This window comes from Seriola dumerili, unplaced genomic scaffold (assembly GCF_002260705.1).
Source record: "Seriola dumerili isolate Sdu_G_001 unplaced genomic scaffold, Sdu_1.0 BDQW01000088.1, whole genome shotgun sequence".
NCBI lineage: Eukaryota > Metazoa > Chordata > Actinopteri > Carangiformes > Carangidae > Seriola > Seriola dumerili.
In genome coordinates this window covers 12,319,958-12,336,729 of record NW_019174343.1, presented here as the reverse complement: position 1 = coordinate 12,336,729, position 16,772 = coordinate 12,319,958, and the positions used below count along the sequence as shown (strand labels likewise).

The 16,772-nt window shown below is 43.3% G+C and overlaps 1 protein-coding gene across 3 annotated transcripts in view; it reads right to left on the bottom strand.

The window, feature by feature from the left end:
• kif21b (kinesin family member 21B) overlaps positions 1 to 16,097 on the bottom strand; it is a 57,526-nt gene extending 41,429 nt beyond the window's left edge. For all 3 annotated transcript variants that reach the window (XM_022744972.1, XM_022744970.1, XM_022744971.1), the window contains exon 1: positions 15,734 to 16,097. In XM_022744972.1, coding sequence (XP_022600693.1) covers positions 15,734 to 15,774 — 41 coding nt within the window. In that variant the 5' untranslated portion in view covers positions 15,775 to 16,097. The remainder of the gene's footprint in view (positions 1 to 15,733) is intronic.
• Between the last annotated feature and the right edge of the window lie 675 nt (positions 16,098 to 16,772).

The window sequence follows — 16,772 nt, the reverse complement described above, 5'->3', positions numbered from 1 at the left end:
TTATACAGTAAAGCATGTACAGGGAGCCAGAAGATTAGGATTGATTTTGTGTTTTTAGGAACAGGTTTTATAAAGCAGGGAGAGTGCTGATGTCAGATCATTGCTCAAGTCCCCCAGGATCCTCTCATTGACATGGACACTAAGGGCCAAACTGTCAGACTCATCTTTTTACTCTCCTTCCTACTGTCACACATCTTAACTCCCAGCTCAAAGATTGACACACACCGAGGGTGACACACACACACTCACATGCGTTGTCCTCAAGGTCACATACATATGGATGTGTGAAGCAGATGAATGCAATCAAGCAGCACTCTGTGTTGACCTAAGTGTGTCTGCATGCAAAAGACTGATTTACCAAAGCCAAAAGACAGCATCAACATGTTTTTTTAAGCATTAAAGCTGCACTAATCTTTTTTTTTTTTTACATTACCAAACTGATCAAAGCATCTTATAATCTTTCAGTGGTCGCTTCCAGTGACAAACCACAGATAATTATCCCCCACCGCTGCAGGTTTCATTGGGTCTACAAAGTGTTTCAGCATCTTTCAGTTCATTGTTTCGGTTCAACTGCCTGTACCGTCGTGGTTTTGGTTCAGTCTCTCGGCTCTCATGGGCAATGTTTCCACACGTCACAGAGAGCCGCTTTCGTCGCACAGCTCGTGATTTACCCACTGTACCCTTCCTGCCCAGCAGCGAACAGCAGACAGAAAACGTTTTGCGACTGGCTTGTTAACATAGTGGAGCATTTAGCAGTGATAGAGCCAAGTATTTCTCTCTCTGTTAGAGGAGAGCAAAAACAGAGCTAAAAGAAGTTTGCCAAGTGGACAGAAACACAACTTCATGTGAATGCTACCATTTCTCAACGTCTGCTGGATGACTAAATAAGCAAATGTTTGCTAACATGTTAGCCATATGAACATTTGAAGGCTGCGTATTGCACTGCCCCAGAGTGTCCAAAAATAAATGATTGTGCACATCTACTATCCTTATTTATATTCAATCACATCTTCTTCTTCTTCTCACAAAATGTTTGCATGAACACAAAAGCAGATCTCCAGTGTACCACTGCTTCCAGAAATATCACAGTGTGTGTGGATGAAAAACCAGTTTATTTTTTGCACTGCATCTGTAATCTGTAAAACCAAATCCTGCCCCACGCTGATGCCCTGCTGTCCCCTCCTTTCTCCACATGGACCGACAAACTAGGAGGTGGCGAGACTCGCTTTAATACCCCCCTGTTGTCATCCCACTCATTAACAACCACTCAACAGAGAGACGAGTGTAAAATCCTGTCATCGCACCCTCTCCTACTCTCTGCCTCTCTCACACACCTCATTTCCTTTGTTTAATGATGGTTTAGACAAGGCGCTCACGCAGTAGCCACCGTCACCTGAACACTTAACCTGCAGCGTTCATCATATAATGTTGTCTAACATCTCACCATTGATGCAAAACAAAGATGCCAGGGAGGAGAAAACTATGTGCCATTTTTTTTATCATTAAGTTAATGGATATCAGCCTCATGCCTTTGTGTTATTAAGTGCTCTTGATCGAGAGCACTGGTTGTTATGAGAAAAATTATTTTATATTCCCACAAAAACAGTTGAGAAAACATGTTGTGCGAGTTAAACAAGGATATTAAAGCCATCGATAATTATTCTTCTAAGGCACATTAACGGAGCTAATTCCAAGCCTGTCAGTGCATGTCAGTGATATCCAAGTGGTTTTCCAAACTACTTCAGGAAACTTGTCACAGCTAACTCTACTGTCGGCCTGCTGAGGTTAAAGACAGATATGAGCTACCAGCTGCATCTTGTAACCCGGGAGGACAAAACATGTCAGAGGTAGAAATATCAACAAACGAGAAACAACGTTGAAGTCATTAAATGAGTCATATCACACCAAGTCATGTTCCTCTTATTTTTTACTTCTGTTTCACCAAACACACAGAGTAAGATGATGTGAGTGTCATGTTAACAGCCTGATAAAGAGCAAATACAAGCTGCACCTGACAGAAACTTAATACAATCAAACAGTCTTGCAGCATTATTCACTGAGCAGAACTGTGTTTCCCTTTCTAAAAGAGATTAACTTCATGCAATCGGGTGACGGCGATTACATAAACAGGAGCACAGTGTCTCCATCTGGTTCTGTTCTGTTTGCTTGTACCATACCTCCGATTAGTGCTTTGTCATTGTCTGAGTTCAGATTAGGATTAACCCAACCGACACAGCTGTGTGTGTTTGTATATGTGTATGTGCACACAACAGACATGGTTATAGCCAGCATTTCCAGGTACTTTTTCCTCATAGACAGGGAGACTATGAACATCAGTCCGAAAAGCATTCAGAAAAAGAAGATAGGAAGCTGCACTATCCTTGAAAGCATTTAAGTCACATGTTGAAAAAAGAATCATAAACAATCTGTCATTTCCAAGATCAAATGTCCAGTGTGTGTGTGTGTGTGTGTGTGTGTGTGTGTGTGTGTGTGTGTGTGTGTGTGTGTGTGTGTGTGTGTGTGTGTGTGTGCGTGTGTGTGTTTCTCTTCAGTGAGACAACACACACACACGCACTCTGCAGTGACAAACTCAGTTACACTCTTATCACTGTCAGTAGGAGCACATACAGGTCATGTTCCCATAGCAACCAGAACAAGATAACTCTATGCAGCTACTCACAAAGAAGTTTACAACCGTGAGGAAAATACTACCTTAAAAATAAAAAACTGTAAGCCATTTCCTCTGTTTTTACTTATTGAAAAACTACAGTAACACCTCTCACTGGAAATGATCCTAAAATTTGGATCAGCACCCTGAACCCCATTAAGACCCCTCCTTTATGATTTGCAATCTTCTGCATCGTCTCTGTTAGTGTGAGACAAGCCAGCAACTGAGGTGATTTTGCTATCAGCAACAAAATTAAAGGTCTCCTCCATGTTGATTCAACATTTTATTCATTCAAATTCATCCTCATACCTTTGTGGGAGGTGGAAGTGTTAGGAAGTCTGTGGAAGTGTTCTGGAAACACATGATAAGCAGCCTTTGTCACACTGTACACTTGATACTTCTGAAAAGCTGTTGAGGTGGAGCAGATTAACACTCTTTAAACCATTTATCTCTCCATTGCTCTCTCGCTGTATCTGCCCTTTTTCTCGTTCAAATCTTAAAGGACTCAAACAAACAGAAAGACCAAGGGAGCAAGGGACAAGAGAAAATGAGAGCAAGAACAAAGAGTGGGGATAAAATGGCAGTTCATGAAGATTGCCGCATGTTTGACATGAAAAGCCCTGAGAACTAAGGAAATTGGCTTGGCCTATTTTGGGCTAGGAGCTCTGGGCATATCAGTGACTGTGGGATGAAATGAGAGAGGCCCCAAGGTGCATCAGTGTGGATGGAGGGGTGGCAGACCACTGGCTGCGAAAGTCAAAACTGAAAGAAACCTCATTTAGCAGAATGAAAAAGCAAAACTGAATGGATGAGAATGGAAGGATGGAAGCACATTTCCCAGTAATGGGGTGGTCCAAAAAATGATTTGGCCAGTAGCACAAATGAAAGACTGATACCCCCCCCCCACCCCCACCCATGATTTTTGACCCGATCCAATCACTGTTGAGACATTTCACTCAAATCCACAACTGTCAAACCCTCTGGTGGCACTAGAGGAAAAGTCAATGCCTCGTCAAAGTCAGTAGGCTTCATCCTCTTGGGACCATGAATTTCAGCACAAGATTTAATGAAAATCCATCCCATAGTTGTTGAGATATTTAAGTTTGAACCAAAGCAGTGGACCGCTACGAGCATGGCTTTAGGACGCTGACAAGCCCACTGTTCTGGCATATTTCAGCCCATCTAAAATACAAAATTTTTTGATATAGTGTCTTTATTTATATAGTATATTTCTCCACATTTTAGAATTTTGGAAATATAGTAAATGTAATCACAAACATCATGAATAATCCTAGTAAGTACAGTTTTGCATCCTAATTTCTGAATTTGCATCATCATCATCAATCAAAGCCTGTTTGTCAAAGAGTTACTGTAATAGCAACCTCCTCCATGAACCACCAGCACAGCACAGCTGAAAGACACCATTTTTGATTATTGAGCTACAGTAGGCATTTCTGTCCTGCTGCCCATTTAATCAGTGCTCCCATTGATTTCCTGGATCAGCTGTCTGCACTGATTCCGCACGTAAAACCGTCAACTGTCTCTCTCCCTCCTATCGATCTTGTCATCTCTCTCTCTTTCTTTCTCTCTTTCTCTCGTCGTCTCTCCATCCGTCTGCTGCTCCAATCCAATCCATCTAAGTCACCTTTCCCATAATGTCTGTGCTCGTATAGTAATCAGTTAAGTATCTGTGCATAAGTGTTATAACAACAGACACTCTTCCATAATGGGTGATGGAAGCAGGCCATTCACTACAAAATCTGTCTCTCGGTTCAGTCTCCAATCCTCCACATGGGCCCGACATCAGAGCAGGCTAACAGGCTGGTAGCCAAACACACACACACGCACACACACACACACACACGCACACACATTCAGAAGGTCATATGCTAGTCCAACACTCCCTAAGGGGGTGGCAGGGATTAGCAATGGGCACCTGACTGTGCCTTGTCCCTGGCAAGGTGGGTCATGTTAGCTATGAATGAAATAATCTGGCATCTAATAAAAGTGAATGAGGGGTAAGGAATGCCGTTTAACCAGCCTTGACCTTGGCCTCTGATTTAGGGCAACTGAATAAAAGAGAGACAAGTGGAGACAAAGGCAGCAGGGTTACGAAGGTAAGTGGCTCAGGTGGGAGCACCGGAGTAGAAAGCCCTAATATGGACCACATGGAGAAGCTGAAGCAGTGATGCATGAAGTAAAAGGAGGGGTGAGCCCAGCTAAGTGTGGAATAAGTAGATGGGAAAGCAAAGAGGACATTGAGCATTTTAAGAAAACATTCATAAGCATGTGTAGAGGAAGTGGGGCAGTGGTCACATGAGGTTGGCGCTGGGCGTGGACAGCTGGCTTGCCCAGGTGGTGGCAGTCAGACTGGGAGCCCAAACCTTCTGCCACTCCCATTTGCCGTCTGCTTTGTCACACTGACACACACATGCCGATTCTCCCAGAGCGCCATGCCTGGTGAGATTCAGCGCCCCCCACAAGGCCATGTGAAGACCACAATAAAATAAATCATGTGGGATTCATCCCCATGTACGTTTATTTGTATGCAAGCCAGAGCTGAAACAATTAGTCAAATAATCAATTAGTTGATCGACAGAAAAATCACCGCAAAAGTCAAACGTTCACCGATCCATTCTGCTACACTGTGAGGATTAACTGCTGAGAATTTCACATCCTTTTAGTCGCTGTCCTGGAGCTTTAAATTATAAAGTGTTGATCGCACAAAACAAGGAAGTTGATGAGTTTGGGCTTTAGGAAATCATGATGTGCATTTTTCACTTTTTTCTGACATTTTGTATCATTTAAATGTAAATGCAAGTTGCAGTCCTAATGTAGGCTGCATACAACAGGCATAATTAATCAATCAGTCAGTTGAAAGTAAATGAATCAACGATTTCAATGATCAAATCGTCATTTTTTATTCATCAAGCAAAAATGCCAAACATTCATATGTTCCATCTTCTCTAATGTGAGGATTTATCATCATAAGAAAAATATACTCACTTTGAAACTGTGACGTTGGGCTCTGACAAATTGATGGGTATTTTTCAATATTTTCTATTATGGATAAAATGATTAGTCAGTTAAATGAAAGAAATTGAGAGATCAATTGTTAAATGTAAGTAGATGTTAGTTGCAACCAACTCTAATGTTTAACCTACAGTATATCCCATATCATAAAAGCGTCAATTTCCATCAACTATCTAAGCCTGTAAACTGGTGTTGAACCCAGTCCAACATGGAAACACTCTCTTGTAGCAGCAAAGAGAATAACTGAAAACATAAAAAAAATATACATATCAATAGGTGATATTTTCTAATTTATAGATTACACTGACGGACATTTCTTATCAATTCTTCTACTGTTGTACTTGCAGTTTAACCACCACCACACCCAGACATACAATTCATGCGAGCCACTGTTCATAGCCTTCGTATTAACCATATCCATCGAACTACCCTCACAGACTGGCGACCCTGTAGCCTGAGGCACTGCTGCCGATTGGTAACTGGCGATAAGGGAGAGCGGGGCTCACATACTCTGTGCTCATTGGTTTGACTGGTTGTGTTAGTATGTAGTGTCACACCCTGGAGCACGAATGAGCGAACTGGTTCATCCATGTTAACATGAGCATTTTCTTAACCAAGCCAGACTTCAAGGACGGAGTTGTCCTACATTGTCTGGTGGAGCTGGGTCGACTGTTCAAGAAAAATCAACTAACTGAGCTGTAATCTCTCACCTTGTCCATGAAGAGTTTATTTTCAAAAGACACACACTGTCATCCTAAGTTTAAGGCCTGTCTAAATACACTGCTGTGGCCTCATTGCTTTCTGTTCATCTATTGTCCTTGGTTTGATGGAATGAATAGATCCCCATGTCCCATGACAACAAACCAGCACTTCAAAGACAAAATGAGGGGTGAAGTGAGTTCGAAACGGGCTCTTTGGGAGACAAAAAGGTCTCAAATATCCCGTTTTTATGCTGATAACAGGAGGTAACACGGGACACAGCAGTGTGGAAAGGTTACACATGAAAAATCAGCTGTGAAAGACGCCATCATAGACTGCATTTATTTGCCCTGGCCTCAGGCTTTTCATACAGATCAACACTCCTCATGCTTAAAGGTCTTTGATGTACGAGGTCAGTAATTTACATGAATATGTATATAATGCTATTATTCATATTAATAGTAATAATGCTGAATCAAAAGAGGAACTATACGATTAATGTAAAACCAGTGTCATTTAGTATCGATCAAAAAGCAGTAAACTGTGCCACTCAGTAAGAAACTAACTTCTCACCACTGTCAAAGACAACTAACTATCATTCGATCTCTCAATGTTACAGGGGCACATCAGTCCGCATCATCGAAGCTGATTCTGGGTCAATCCCCACCCCATTTCCTCATCATCCACCCCCCCCCCCTCATTTTCCCCTTTCCACCTAACACCCCCCACCCCCCACCCCCCGTCTGCTCTGTCTGCTGCTCCATGGGGGGAGGTGGAGACACACGAGAAAGAATCAAATTAGCTTCCTTTCCTACATTTTCATGACAGACGGCCTTGTCAAGGTCACAGAGGTGCTGGCCAATTTCTGCTTGATTCCAATTAAGTCCAACGGTCTTAAAGAGGAAGCACTGCCCATTAAGATAACATTTGTTTTTTGATGGATACTGGATGCTTTTAGCCAAAGTGCTTCTTGGCACCGTGACTGTGTATAATTCTTGTATGTGTCGCCATGTGAATACCTATAATCTTGATAGTGTTAGGGACATTCTCAACTGTCTGCCAACAAACTATGCCACAAATTGATTTGATGTGTCACTAAATTACAGTGGCAGACTACTAGGAGACCCACAGGGGAGTTCATAAAAGGACCAAGGTCAAAGAAACAGCCCTTCCTTAACAAAGAGCCAAAAGATGTGGTTGTGTGCATGTTTTGCTTTTGATTATCCAGAGTTTAACACCCATACAAAAAATAACATGTGATTTATATGCCTGTAATGTGATTTGTTGACGTATTAAATGTTTTCACATGTTATTTTGTTGCCACTGATGGTTTGGATCAAGAGGCTTTGAAAACTTAAAAAGGACACCAATCGCAGCACACACAACCACAGATACTAGGAATCATACTCTATTTGTATGCTGAGGTGGTGTTATTTTAAGAATATAAAGGCCACAAGTCAAACACATACACAGAGCTGCCAAAATAGATGGCTGTATTCACCTTTTGCTTTCACATACAATGTAGAGTATATGCTGCTGAGCTGCAGACTGCTGCCATGACTCTGCTTGTCTGTCTGCCTCCCTGGAGGGCTGGTTAGCATTACCACCAGCCCAGCCTCCCATTCTGTCAGACAGCATTTTAGCATGAGTGCTAATGTAGCCAGCCACCATGTGTGTCTGTAGGTATGTGAACTTAGCCAGGGGCTGAAGACCTATCTTTTCTGCGAGGTACATGCACACACATGTACTCTCCTTAAAAGACTGCGCAGAGGTGTATGACATCAATCATGGGCTATAACCTTGGAATATGATTATTAGTATGATGAAGAAAACAGTGATGAAAACATGCTATTTAGCACTAAACGCAAAGTACAGCTGAGGTTGAAGAGAAAACGTTTTCCAGGTGTTTGGTCTTAAAGGAACAATGTGTAAGAACTGGCCAACTGTCAAATTTATACTCCAAACAAATAGGGGGCAGCATATTACCAGAAAGTTGGGGTGTCCACTATTATTATAATAAACAAGGAAATACACAAAGAAATGGCCAAACCCCCCTCCCTTTCTCTGCCATAGTTGGACTGGCCATTGGGAGGTTGAGAAACGTGATGGAGGGGGAGAGCAGCAGTATCACTAGCCGAGCTTGAGGAAAGAGTGGAGGAATGTCGCCGAGTGAAGATGGCTGTAAAACAGGTTTATACCGTACTTGCAGTTACTACTTCTTCATCCTCTCATGTTGGACTGAGGGCAGACTGGACGCTACAGCGACTCACTATCACCTCTTGAGGTACAAAGTCAGAGGGGACAAGCCTGGGTTTAGCTGGTTAGTGTGTCAATTTCTTCACATTCTGTTGATAATCTTATTTAATTATTGAATGTTTTAGACTAAAATGCTTAGACTTTGCCCATTTAAACCACAGTATCATTTAAACCGCAGAAATCAAAATTATACTGAACAAATAAATTACACAGTAGAAAAATTTCAGTTCATCATTTAGTTATTTTGCGCTGAATTCAGCAGTTTTAAAGCCCCACACTCTCTATTCACACACATCAACACAACAAAGTCAGAGACACAAACTCCAGCAGTAATTAAGCTACTTAACTCTGAAGGTGATTATGGGCCAGCTGGTTTCTCTCTCTCTCTCACACACACACACACACACACACACACACACACACACACACACACACAAACACACACACACACACACACTCACACCACCCCTTCAGACACTGACTGCAGCTCAACTGAAACATGGAAGCAAACAAGCAGCACATACTGTGTGTGGCACAAATTCATAGAACTACACATCCTTTGTTAAGTCTACATTGTCCGTACTTCCTCACCAAACCAAATCCAATTCTGCTGTTCATGCACGGCACACGAGGCTAAATAAAATTCACTTAAATGAATTCAGAGGGAAAACCACTGTGAATCTGAATAAATCCATTTCAGACGGACATAGTACAGTAAAAAGCACAGTAAAGCTCCTCCATAGAAATGCTGACCAGCTTACAGTGTGCACTGTGCACAGGAGACATTTCAGAGGCCGGGGAAAGATGTGTGTGCCTGTGTGTTAAAGTGTATGTTTAGAAAAAATGATATTCCATTAATTAGTGTAGGAGGAAGCACAATTCTTGAACTTAACACTGCTCTAGTCAATACTTACTGGCAAGACAGTTTATATTTCTCTGTCGTTTACTGTTTAAAAAAGCAGAAGAGAATATAATATCAGAATGTTTAAAAGAACATTCATCATTAAAATGGAGAGGTAAATAAACTCTTTACAGTCTAGACACAACACCTGAGGGTCTACATCTCTCTGCCCCTTCTTCCCTCGGCGGGAGTATGGCAAGCACGTGCAGCTGTGCCCAAATTATTCATACACACGATGCGCAGACATACACAGACATGCGCTCGTACAAACACACATGAATGCACCCCTGCACACACACACTGATTGCATGTTTGGCTAGGAGCTCATATTTGATTTGCACGCTACAGTAGCCCTTTTGACAACGGACGAGACACTTGCTCCTTTTTCCAACCCCCCACCCCCCTTTCCACTGTCCTTTACCCACTACCATCCTCTGTCTTTTTTCCTCTTTGATTTTCCTTTGTATTTGTTATGTTGAATCGCAGGAAGCATCGGCCCTTTCAAAAGAGGGAGTTTATAAAACAAAGCAGAAAACAGCATCTGACTCTACAAACCTCTCCCTCTTCTGTCGTTAGCCCCTTCCTCTCGACGGTACTCTCTTAAAATACAGCCTGGACTTGACTTCATCCCCATTTACCCTCCAATTCTTTGCTCTTGCTGTGTGTGTGTGTGTGTGTGTGTGTGTGTGTGCGTGTGTGAGTATGTGCGTGTGTGTGTGTGTGTGTGCGTGTGTGAGTATGTGCGTGTGTGTGTGTGTGTGTGCGTGTGCGTGTGTGTGTGCAAGCTCAGCACAGAGCACAAAGACCTGCAGTGACATCAGACTCATTCACACTGTGTCCTCTGTCTACGCTCACCCAAGAGGTGCTCTGTTTAAAGGGCCTCTGCAACGCCTCATCCCCCCTCACGCACACACACAAACACACACGCGCACAGAGATCCCTTGTGATTTCTGAGGGGCCACAACAGTGTCAACACACACAATATGGTTTATCAAACTATGCAGACCCTGAGGGCTTGAAGAGAAATGCATTTAATGCTAAAAAATGAGGAAATTAATTATTTTCTCTTCTGCCCATTCAGTTTGTAACAAAGGTTTTCTTGTGTCTACGCAGCATAAATGATAATAGTTAGGACTGTCTCGAAGGCCTGCTCCAGCTGACATATGATGAGACATTGATAACAGAAAAATGCAAATGTTAAGACTGAAGCGCCTTTCATTCCTCTCTGAATTCAAATGGATGAATTCAAATAAATACAGATCTGTGTGTGTGTGTGTGTGTATGTGTGTGTGTCTCTGTGTTTGCACATGCAAGAGTGGGCGAATAGGAGGTGGAAGTAGCCGGGGGGGAGCAGCATTTTGGTCACAGTTTCACGCTTTATTTTGCTCACAGTGCAGACAAGCTTGGGCACAAGAAAAAAAAGGATGCAGCAAACACTTAGAGGGAAGTTTCAGATGACGTGTCGTGATCAGAGAACACGGTTAGCACACTCTAGGACCAATGTGTATTTTTCTTATTTTTTGAGGACAACAGGCTTTTTTTGGCCACAGAAGAGCAGAATTTTTTTTTTTTTTTTTTTTTTAATACAACTGGACCTCAGCTGATGTTATCACTCAGGCTACAGCTCAGTAGACTGACTCCTAGAAGGTAGATCAATAAAGATCCAAGGCTTGACTCTAAGTGCATTTTCTTTCAGTTTCACGCTTTTGCCAGTCTTAACTGAATCATGTCAACGGGCTCATCGGCAGCTCACGAAGCAGGAAGTGAACAGGAAGTGTGGATAGTCCAGTGGCAACCTCGCAGGAAGTTATTCTGCAACGGCAGCACACCATTTGGGAGTGCTGATGCACTCAACAGGGAGAAGTTCATCAACAGACCGGTTGCACCACTCATTTTAACACCAAAGCACACGTTGTGTCCTGAGTATTTTTGATCTATCAGTTTAAATACACAAAATGCGGACTAATAAATTCAACCCTGTCGAGATCTAAACACTCAGCCATCTCAGAAACACAATTAAATAGCTCTGCTATTATTCCCCTGTCATAGGATGTGTCATTAAGAAGACTTATATCATTGTTTGGAAACCAGGATTAAGAAGCTTGGCAACCTAACCAGACCTTTTTCACCTCCTCAGGCAGCTACAATCTGCTGGTAGAGCTCATGAGCCTGCAGAGCCTGGTTATGCAACAGGTCTGCTGTTAGAAAACAAGTGATGAACAAAAATCTCTTTTTAAGCCTGTTGCTGTCATGAAATGTTCTTATTCTTGCTTTCTGCAGATCATTATGTCATACTGTTTAATCATTTATCCATGTTACCTACAACAACTTTCAGGTCTCAGGCCTCCTTCTTGTTCACAGGAGTTGCACAGGCATATACGCACAGTGCTGAGCAATGCTAGACAGGCAGCTTCTTTAGCACTGTTGCCACAAAAGACATTGGCACAGAGCTGTTAGGTCTAATGGGTTTGAAGGGCAATAACAACAGAAAACAAAAAAAAAGCATGTGACTAGCAGACCAGCGTGAGGAGGAAGCGATGCACAGATGTGGACGGCCAACTTGGGTGTGTGCTCTGTCATGTTTCCTGCTCCTCTTCCCTCAGTTGAAGCCAAATCAGTGATTAGAAAGAGCTTCAGAAGCGACTCCCATCAACAAAGCAAAAGTGCTTTCACTTTTCCTGACCGGTGACTGTAAATCTGCAGCAAGCTGGGTGAAGGGCGGATGAATGTTGAGACCCAGAGTAAGAATGCACTCATGAGAAGATTACAATGCAGCACTAACCTGTGACCAGTACATACAGCACCGTAGGCTGACAACCTGCTGCACTCGCACACAGACACTCAGTTTCCCAACAAAGTCCAGCCATTTTAAAAGCAACCCCCTGGGGAGGTGTGTATCCCAGACAGAGCCAGTGTGGCAAACTATTAACACACACAGGAAACAGGCGAGACTGGTAGCCGACACAGGACATACGTCCAACAACAAAACACCAACTTTTTTTTTTTTAAACTCCCATTTAAAGCCTTTGTGTATCAGCTGTGAGAGGCCCTTTCCGCAGTTGTATTCCACCTACTCCTGTTTTCTTTTGAAGTTGGTGTTTTGGTCATGGGGTGGCAAAAAACTACAGCGCATTTATGCATCCGATGTTTCTGAATATCCCTGTTTTGGATTTAATCACGTCAGCTGAGGACAGAAGAGATGAAAGCCTATATTTTTCTCAGCTGTGCTGCCATCAGCCAAAATGCTCTGCGTCACAACTGTCAAAAATGCCCCGGTCATCCACCTGTGGGGTATGAAAGAACACTGAATATTTTGTGCTCTATTCGGAGAACTTTCCGTTTTTACTCAACCTCATTAGTGTTATCATCTTGAACCGCGAATGCATGAAACACGTGGCGACTGGAAAAAGCTCCTCATTGGTGATTCCTCAGGTCAGAACTCAAATTAGACACGGCTTCAGCAATCACAAGGTCAAAGAACACAACTGCACTAAACAGATTTGTCTTTGTGCCTATTTATACACAGTGATGGAGGCTGACTTAGCACTTTGGTGCAGGGCAAGTCGTTCGCTGGTCTGTAATGAGTAAGTGGCAGAGCAGGGACAGAGATCGATATGGAAGTGTAAATTTACACACTGCTCATAACTCTCATGTCAAGTTACACTCAACATACACACATAGACACAAAAGGTTGATTATTGACATTTATAGTATCTCAGAGCCAGCCCTAACATAAAGCTATCAAATGTAGCACTCAACATAAGATCAACAAGAGGAGGAGGCATCCCTTGAGGTGAAGTGAAACTGCTCGTCTGTGTGTGGCTGTGACTGTGTCTATGTCTGTGTGTGTGTTGGGGGGAGGGGGAGGGAGTTCAAAGTCTACTTGTTCTTATAGCCTGTTTGCATCAGACTAGGCTTGTCTCATAAGTGAATGCAGCTGTACAAAGATGCAACTGCCAAGCCAGAAGCAATTTAACTACGACCACTTAGTAGGGAGTTACATTACATGCATCTCGTCATGTTTGACTTAACTGCAATGCAGAGCCATTGACTTAAGTGTGTGTGTATATGTGTTCGCATGTGTGTCCAATCCATTCCTCAGGCAGTCAGGTCTGGATGCAGGATTGTAGGTCATGTCACTGGTTATATGGACATTGTTTAGGGAAGGCAGTGCAGACATTCAGGAAATGGATGCTGGCGACTCAGACTGTGTGTGTGTGTGTGTGTGTGTGTGTGTGTGTTGGCCCTTTCAACAACCTCATTGCCCTCTAAATGCAGACTCACACATGCACATACAAACTACTAAGAGTGCGCTTCGCTTTCTGCAGTCTGCCTGAGGGCAGCACAACATGGGAGCAATTAAACACCATCCTCTCTTATCAGCGGCTGACTTTCTCTGGGAAGAAAAAAACATAAAGGTCATTGGGAAAACCGTCGCTGTACGGCAGGAAGTTATCCTTCTCAGTGTGTTTATTTGTGTGCTTCCCATTTCCTGTCAAACACACAGACACTTTTGGTGGCACTCACAGGGCATGCAAATACACACACAGATCCCGCATGATGAAAAGGAGCAGTGTGAGCTCACCCACCAGAGTGGCCATGTAATTACACAAGCTGTTTAATTACAATGTGAAGTTCATACTAATGAAGCTGATTTAAAGGTACAGTTAATCTGACCCTCAGTAAATGGGAGTTTAGCAGGTGATAACACACATATGTGTTCTGTGTAGTAATAATTGTCACCTTCACTCATTCAGTTACACTCAATCAGATTCCCTCTGAGCTGCTCTCCAGACTTAAATCAATAACTTCAGTTGAGCAGTAGCCACCAGCTGTCTCTCTCTCTCTCTCTCGCTTTTTTGTCAACACCTCCTCCTGCCACACTTCCTGTTACAGTTGTGACTGTGAACAAGCACAAAAGAGATTCACTCAGCGGCTGATTGACAAGTCACTTCCCCGGGGGAAATGGGGCCATTGGCTGTAAGGTATTCTACTGGGCCTACCCCCATCCTCAGCCCCCATTAAGTTCAATTAATGGATCTCAAACTGAGGTCTGTGGACCTCAAAGGGGTCCGTGGTGAAGAATAGTTCAATTTTACTATAACTTTGCTGCAGCTGCTTTACATTTGCACAGAAACAGAGAGTGCAATGAGGCCGATTTTGATCGAAGATTCATTTTTTTGCACAACAATCTCATAAGGGACTCTCATCAGGACTCAGTGTGACCAACTGGGATTCAATAGCTGATGGGAGAGTTTGGGAGGTGATGAGTTAAAAGAACAGTGGGTATGTCAGACCACCGCCTCAGCTCCATAGACTGTAAAATGAGCATGATTACAGACGCAGCACCACTCACACTCTAGTCATGCCTTCCAATTTCAGAGGCTGCCACCCAGCAAGTGCCAGCACATGCACATTTACACACTCTCTTTCAATCTGCATTCAGTCTTAGCTCACACAATCCATAGGCTACTTATATCTCCTCATACGAATTCAAAAAGCTGCTGTGCTGCCCTAGCTTCAGGGTGCATTTCCAACAAAGGCAGTGAATGACACAGCTCTGAAGGAGAGCATCTCTTTGTGCTCGATTCATTTGCAAAACACATCCACACACACACACACACACACACACACATATAAGCAAACCCTCTTCAAAACCTGATTTTATCATCTACTCAGTCTTGCACATGTGAGGTGTTCACCAGACTCAGTTAGGTTAGGATAAGGTAAGACTGCAGGTAGCTGCCTGTGAGAATAATAATACAAAAATTGGTTTGGAGAGAAACGCCCATTCTCCTCCCTGCACCTGGCTGCAGCTGTCCTTGTCACTTCACCCAATGTTAAATCATGAATGCAAGCTGCTGCTTCACATTAAACACACTATTGCTGTGGAGAACTTGTGCCCCCCAACATGAAATCAGTCATATGGAAATAGTGTGGTGCAAACACATGCTTTGCCTTATCAATACTGTGCAGAGCACCACCCATGTCTTACAAAACAAGGTGTAATACTCTCCTCTGCAGCTCTACAACCTACTGTGTCCTACAACAGCAGAGCAGAGACAGGAAGGAGCGTGAATAGTAAAATGAGACTTTAGGTGAGCAGGGGGATGCATTTAACTGATCGCCAGGAGCCTCAGACACAATGTGGTCTGCGACAGACGTCGTAGGCTTACCTCAGCGCAACCTTCACACAGCAGTCGCCCTGGCTCGCCATTATCGCTTTCAAGGTTTGCCGACGGGATGTGGAATATTTCGGCTCTGTCGGGTTTTCAGTGTGTGTAAACCGTGCAGTGCTGGGTGTCTCAGGTCACGGGGAGCAGCCGTCAAGACCTGCCGGCGGTGAGCTGCCTCATCGGGACTCTGCCTGTCTTCTCCTGCTGCTTCTTCTTCTTCACCTCCGCTGTGGCAGTCATTTCTGGCTCACCGGTGTTTGTCACATCGCAGTGTTTTAGCCGCTTTTTCTCTTTCCGTGGTTTGTCTCAGTCGCTACATCCTGTTTAAAGTGCGTATGAGCGAAGCACGAGAGCGCTGCTCAAAACCCACAGCGGTCCTCTGTGAGAGACGCGATCACGCTGAATGAGCCGAGTTCGTAAACCGGAGGGGGGTAATGCTGCCTTCAGGGACTGTCGGACACTTTGTATTCACCGTTGAAGCACTCTGGCCGTGGGCTATGGCCTCTCCCAAATCCACACTGAACGATTAACTCTTCACTACAAAGAGTTATAGAGGATCATTTTGTCCAGAAATAATATGAAAAGGGAAAATGGTGAATAAAAAATAATTTACCCCTTACTACACTCAATTATAACCCTGTTACCATGGTAACTGGTAGATGCAATGCCCGCTCAACTAGGCTACTGAGTTATGTTATGCAAATGTGAAACACGTCATCAAATAATTTAAAAAAGGACACATCCATATTAGCACAAAAGGGTAGTAAAAAGTAGTAGGTATTTATATCCTTTACGTATGTATTCCAGTGAATTAGTATGTCACTTCCATAACACTGGAGGACTCACAATGACAATGGTCAAAAGCAGATCCTGACTTTTAGTCTCCTGTGCAACTCAAGCTCTTAAGACTGCTTCATACTGAAAAGCCTCGTTAGACCCTCAGTGCCCTTCATTAAGTATTTTGAGTGTGAAGCCCAGTCTGAGCCCGGACAGCTCAGAAAGCTCCCTTCTGAAACACAAAAGATGTTATTCAACTGTT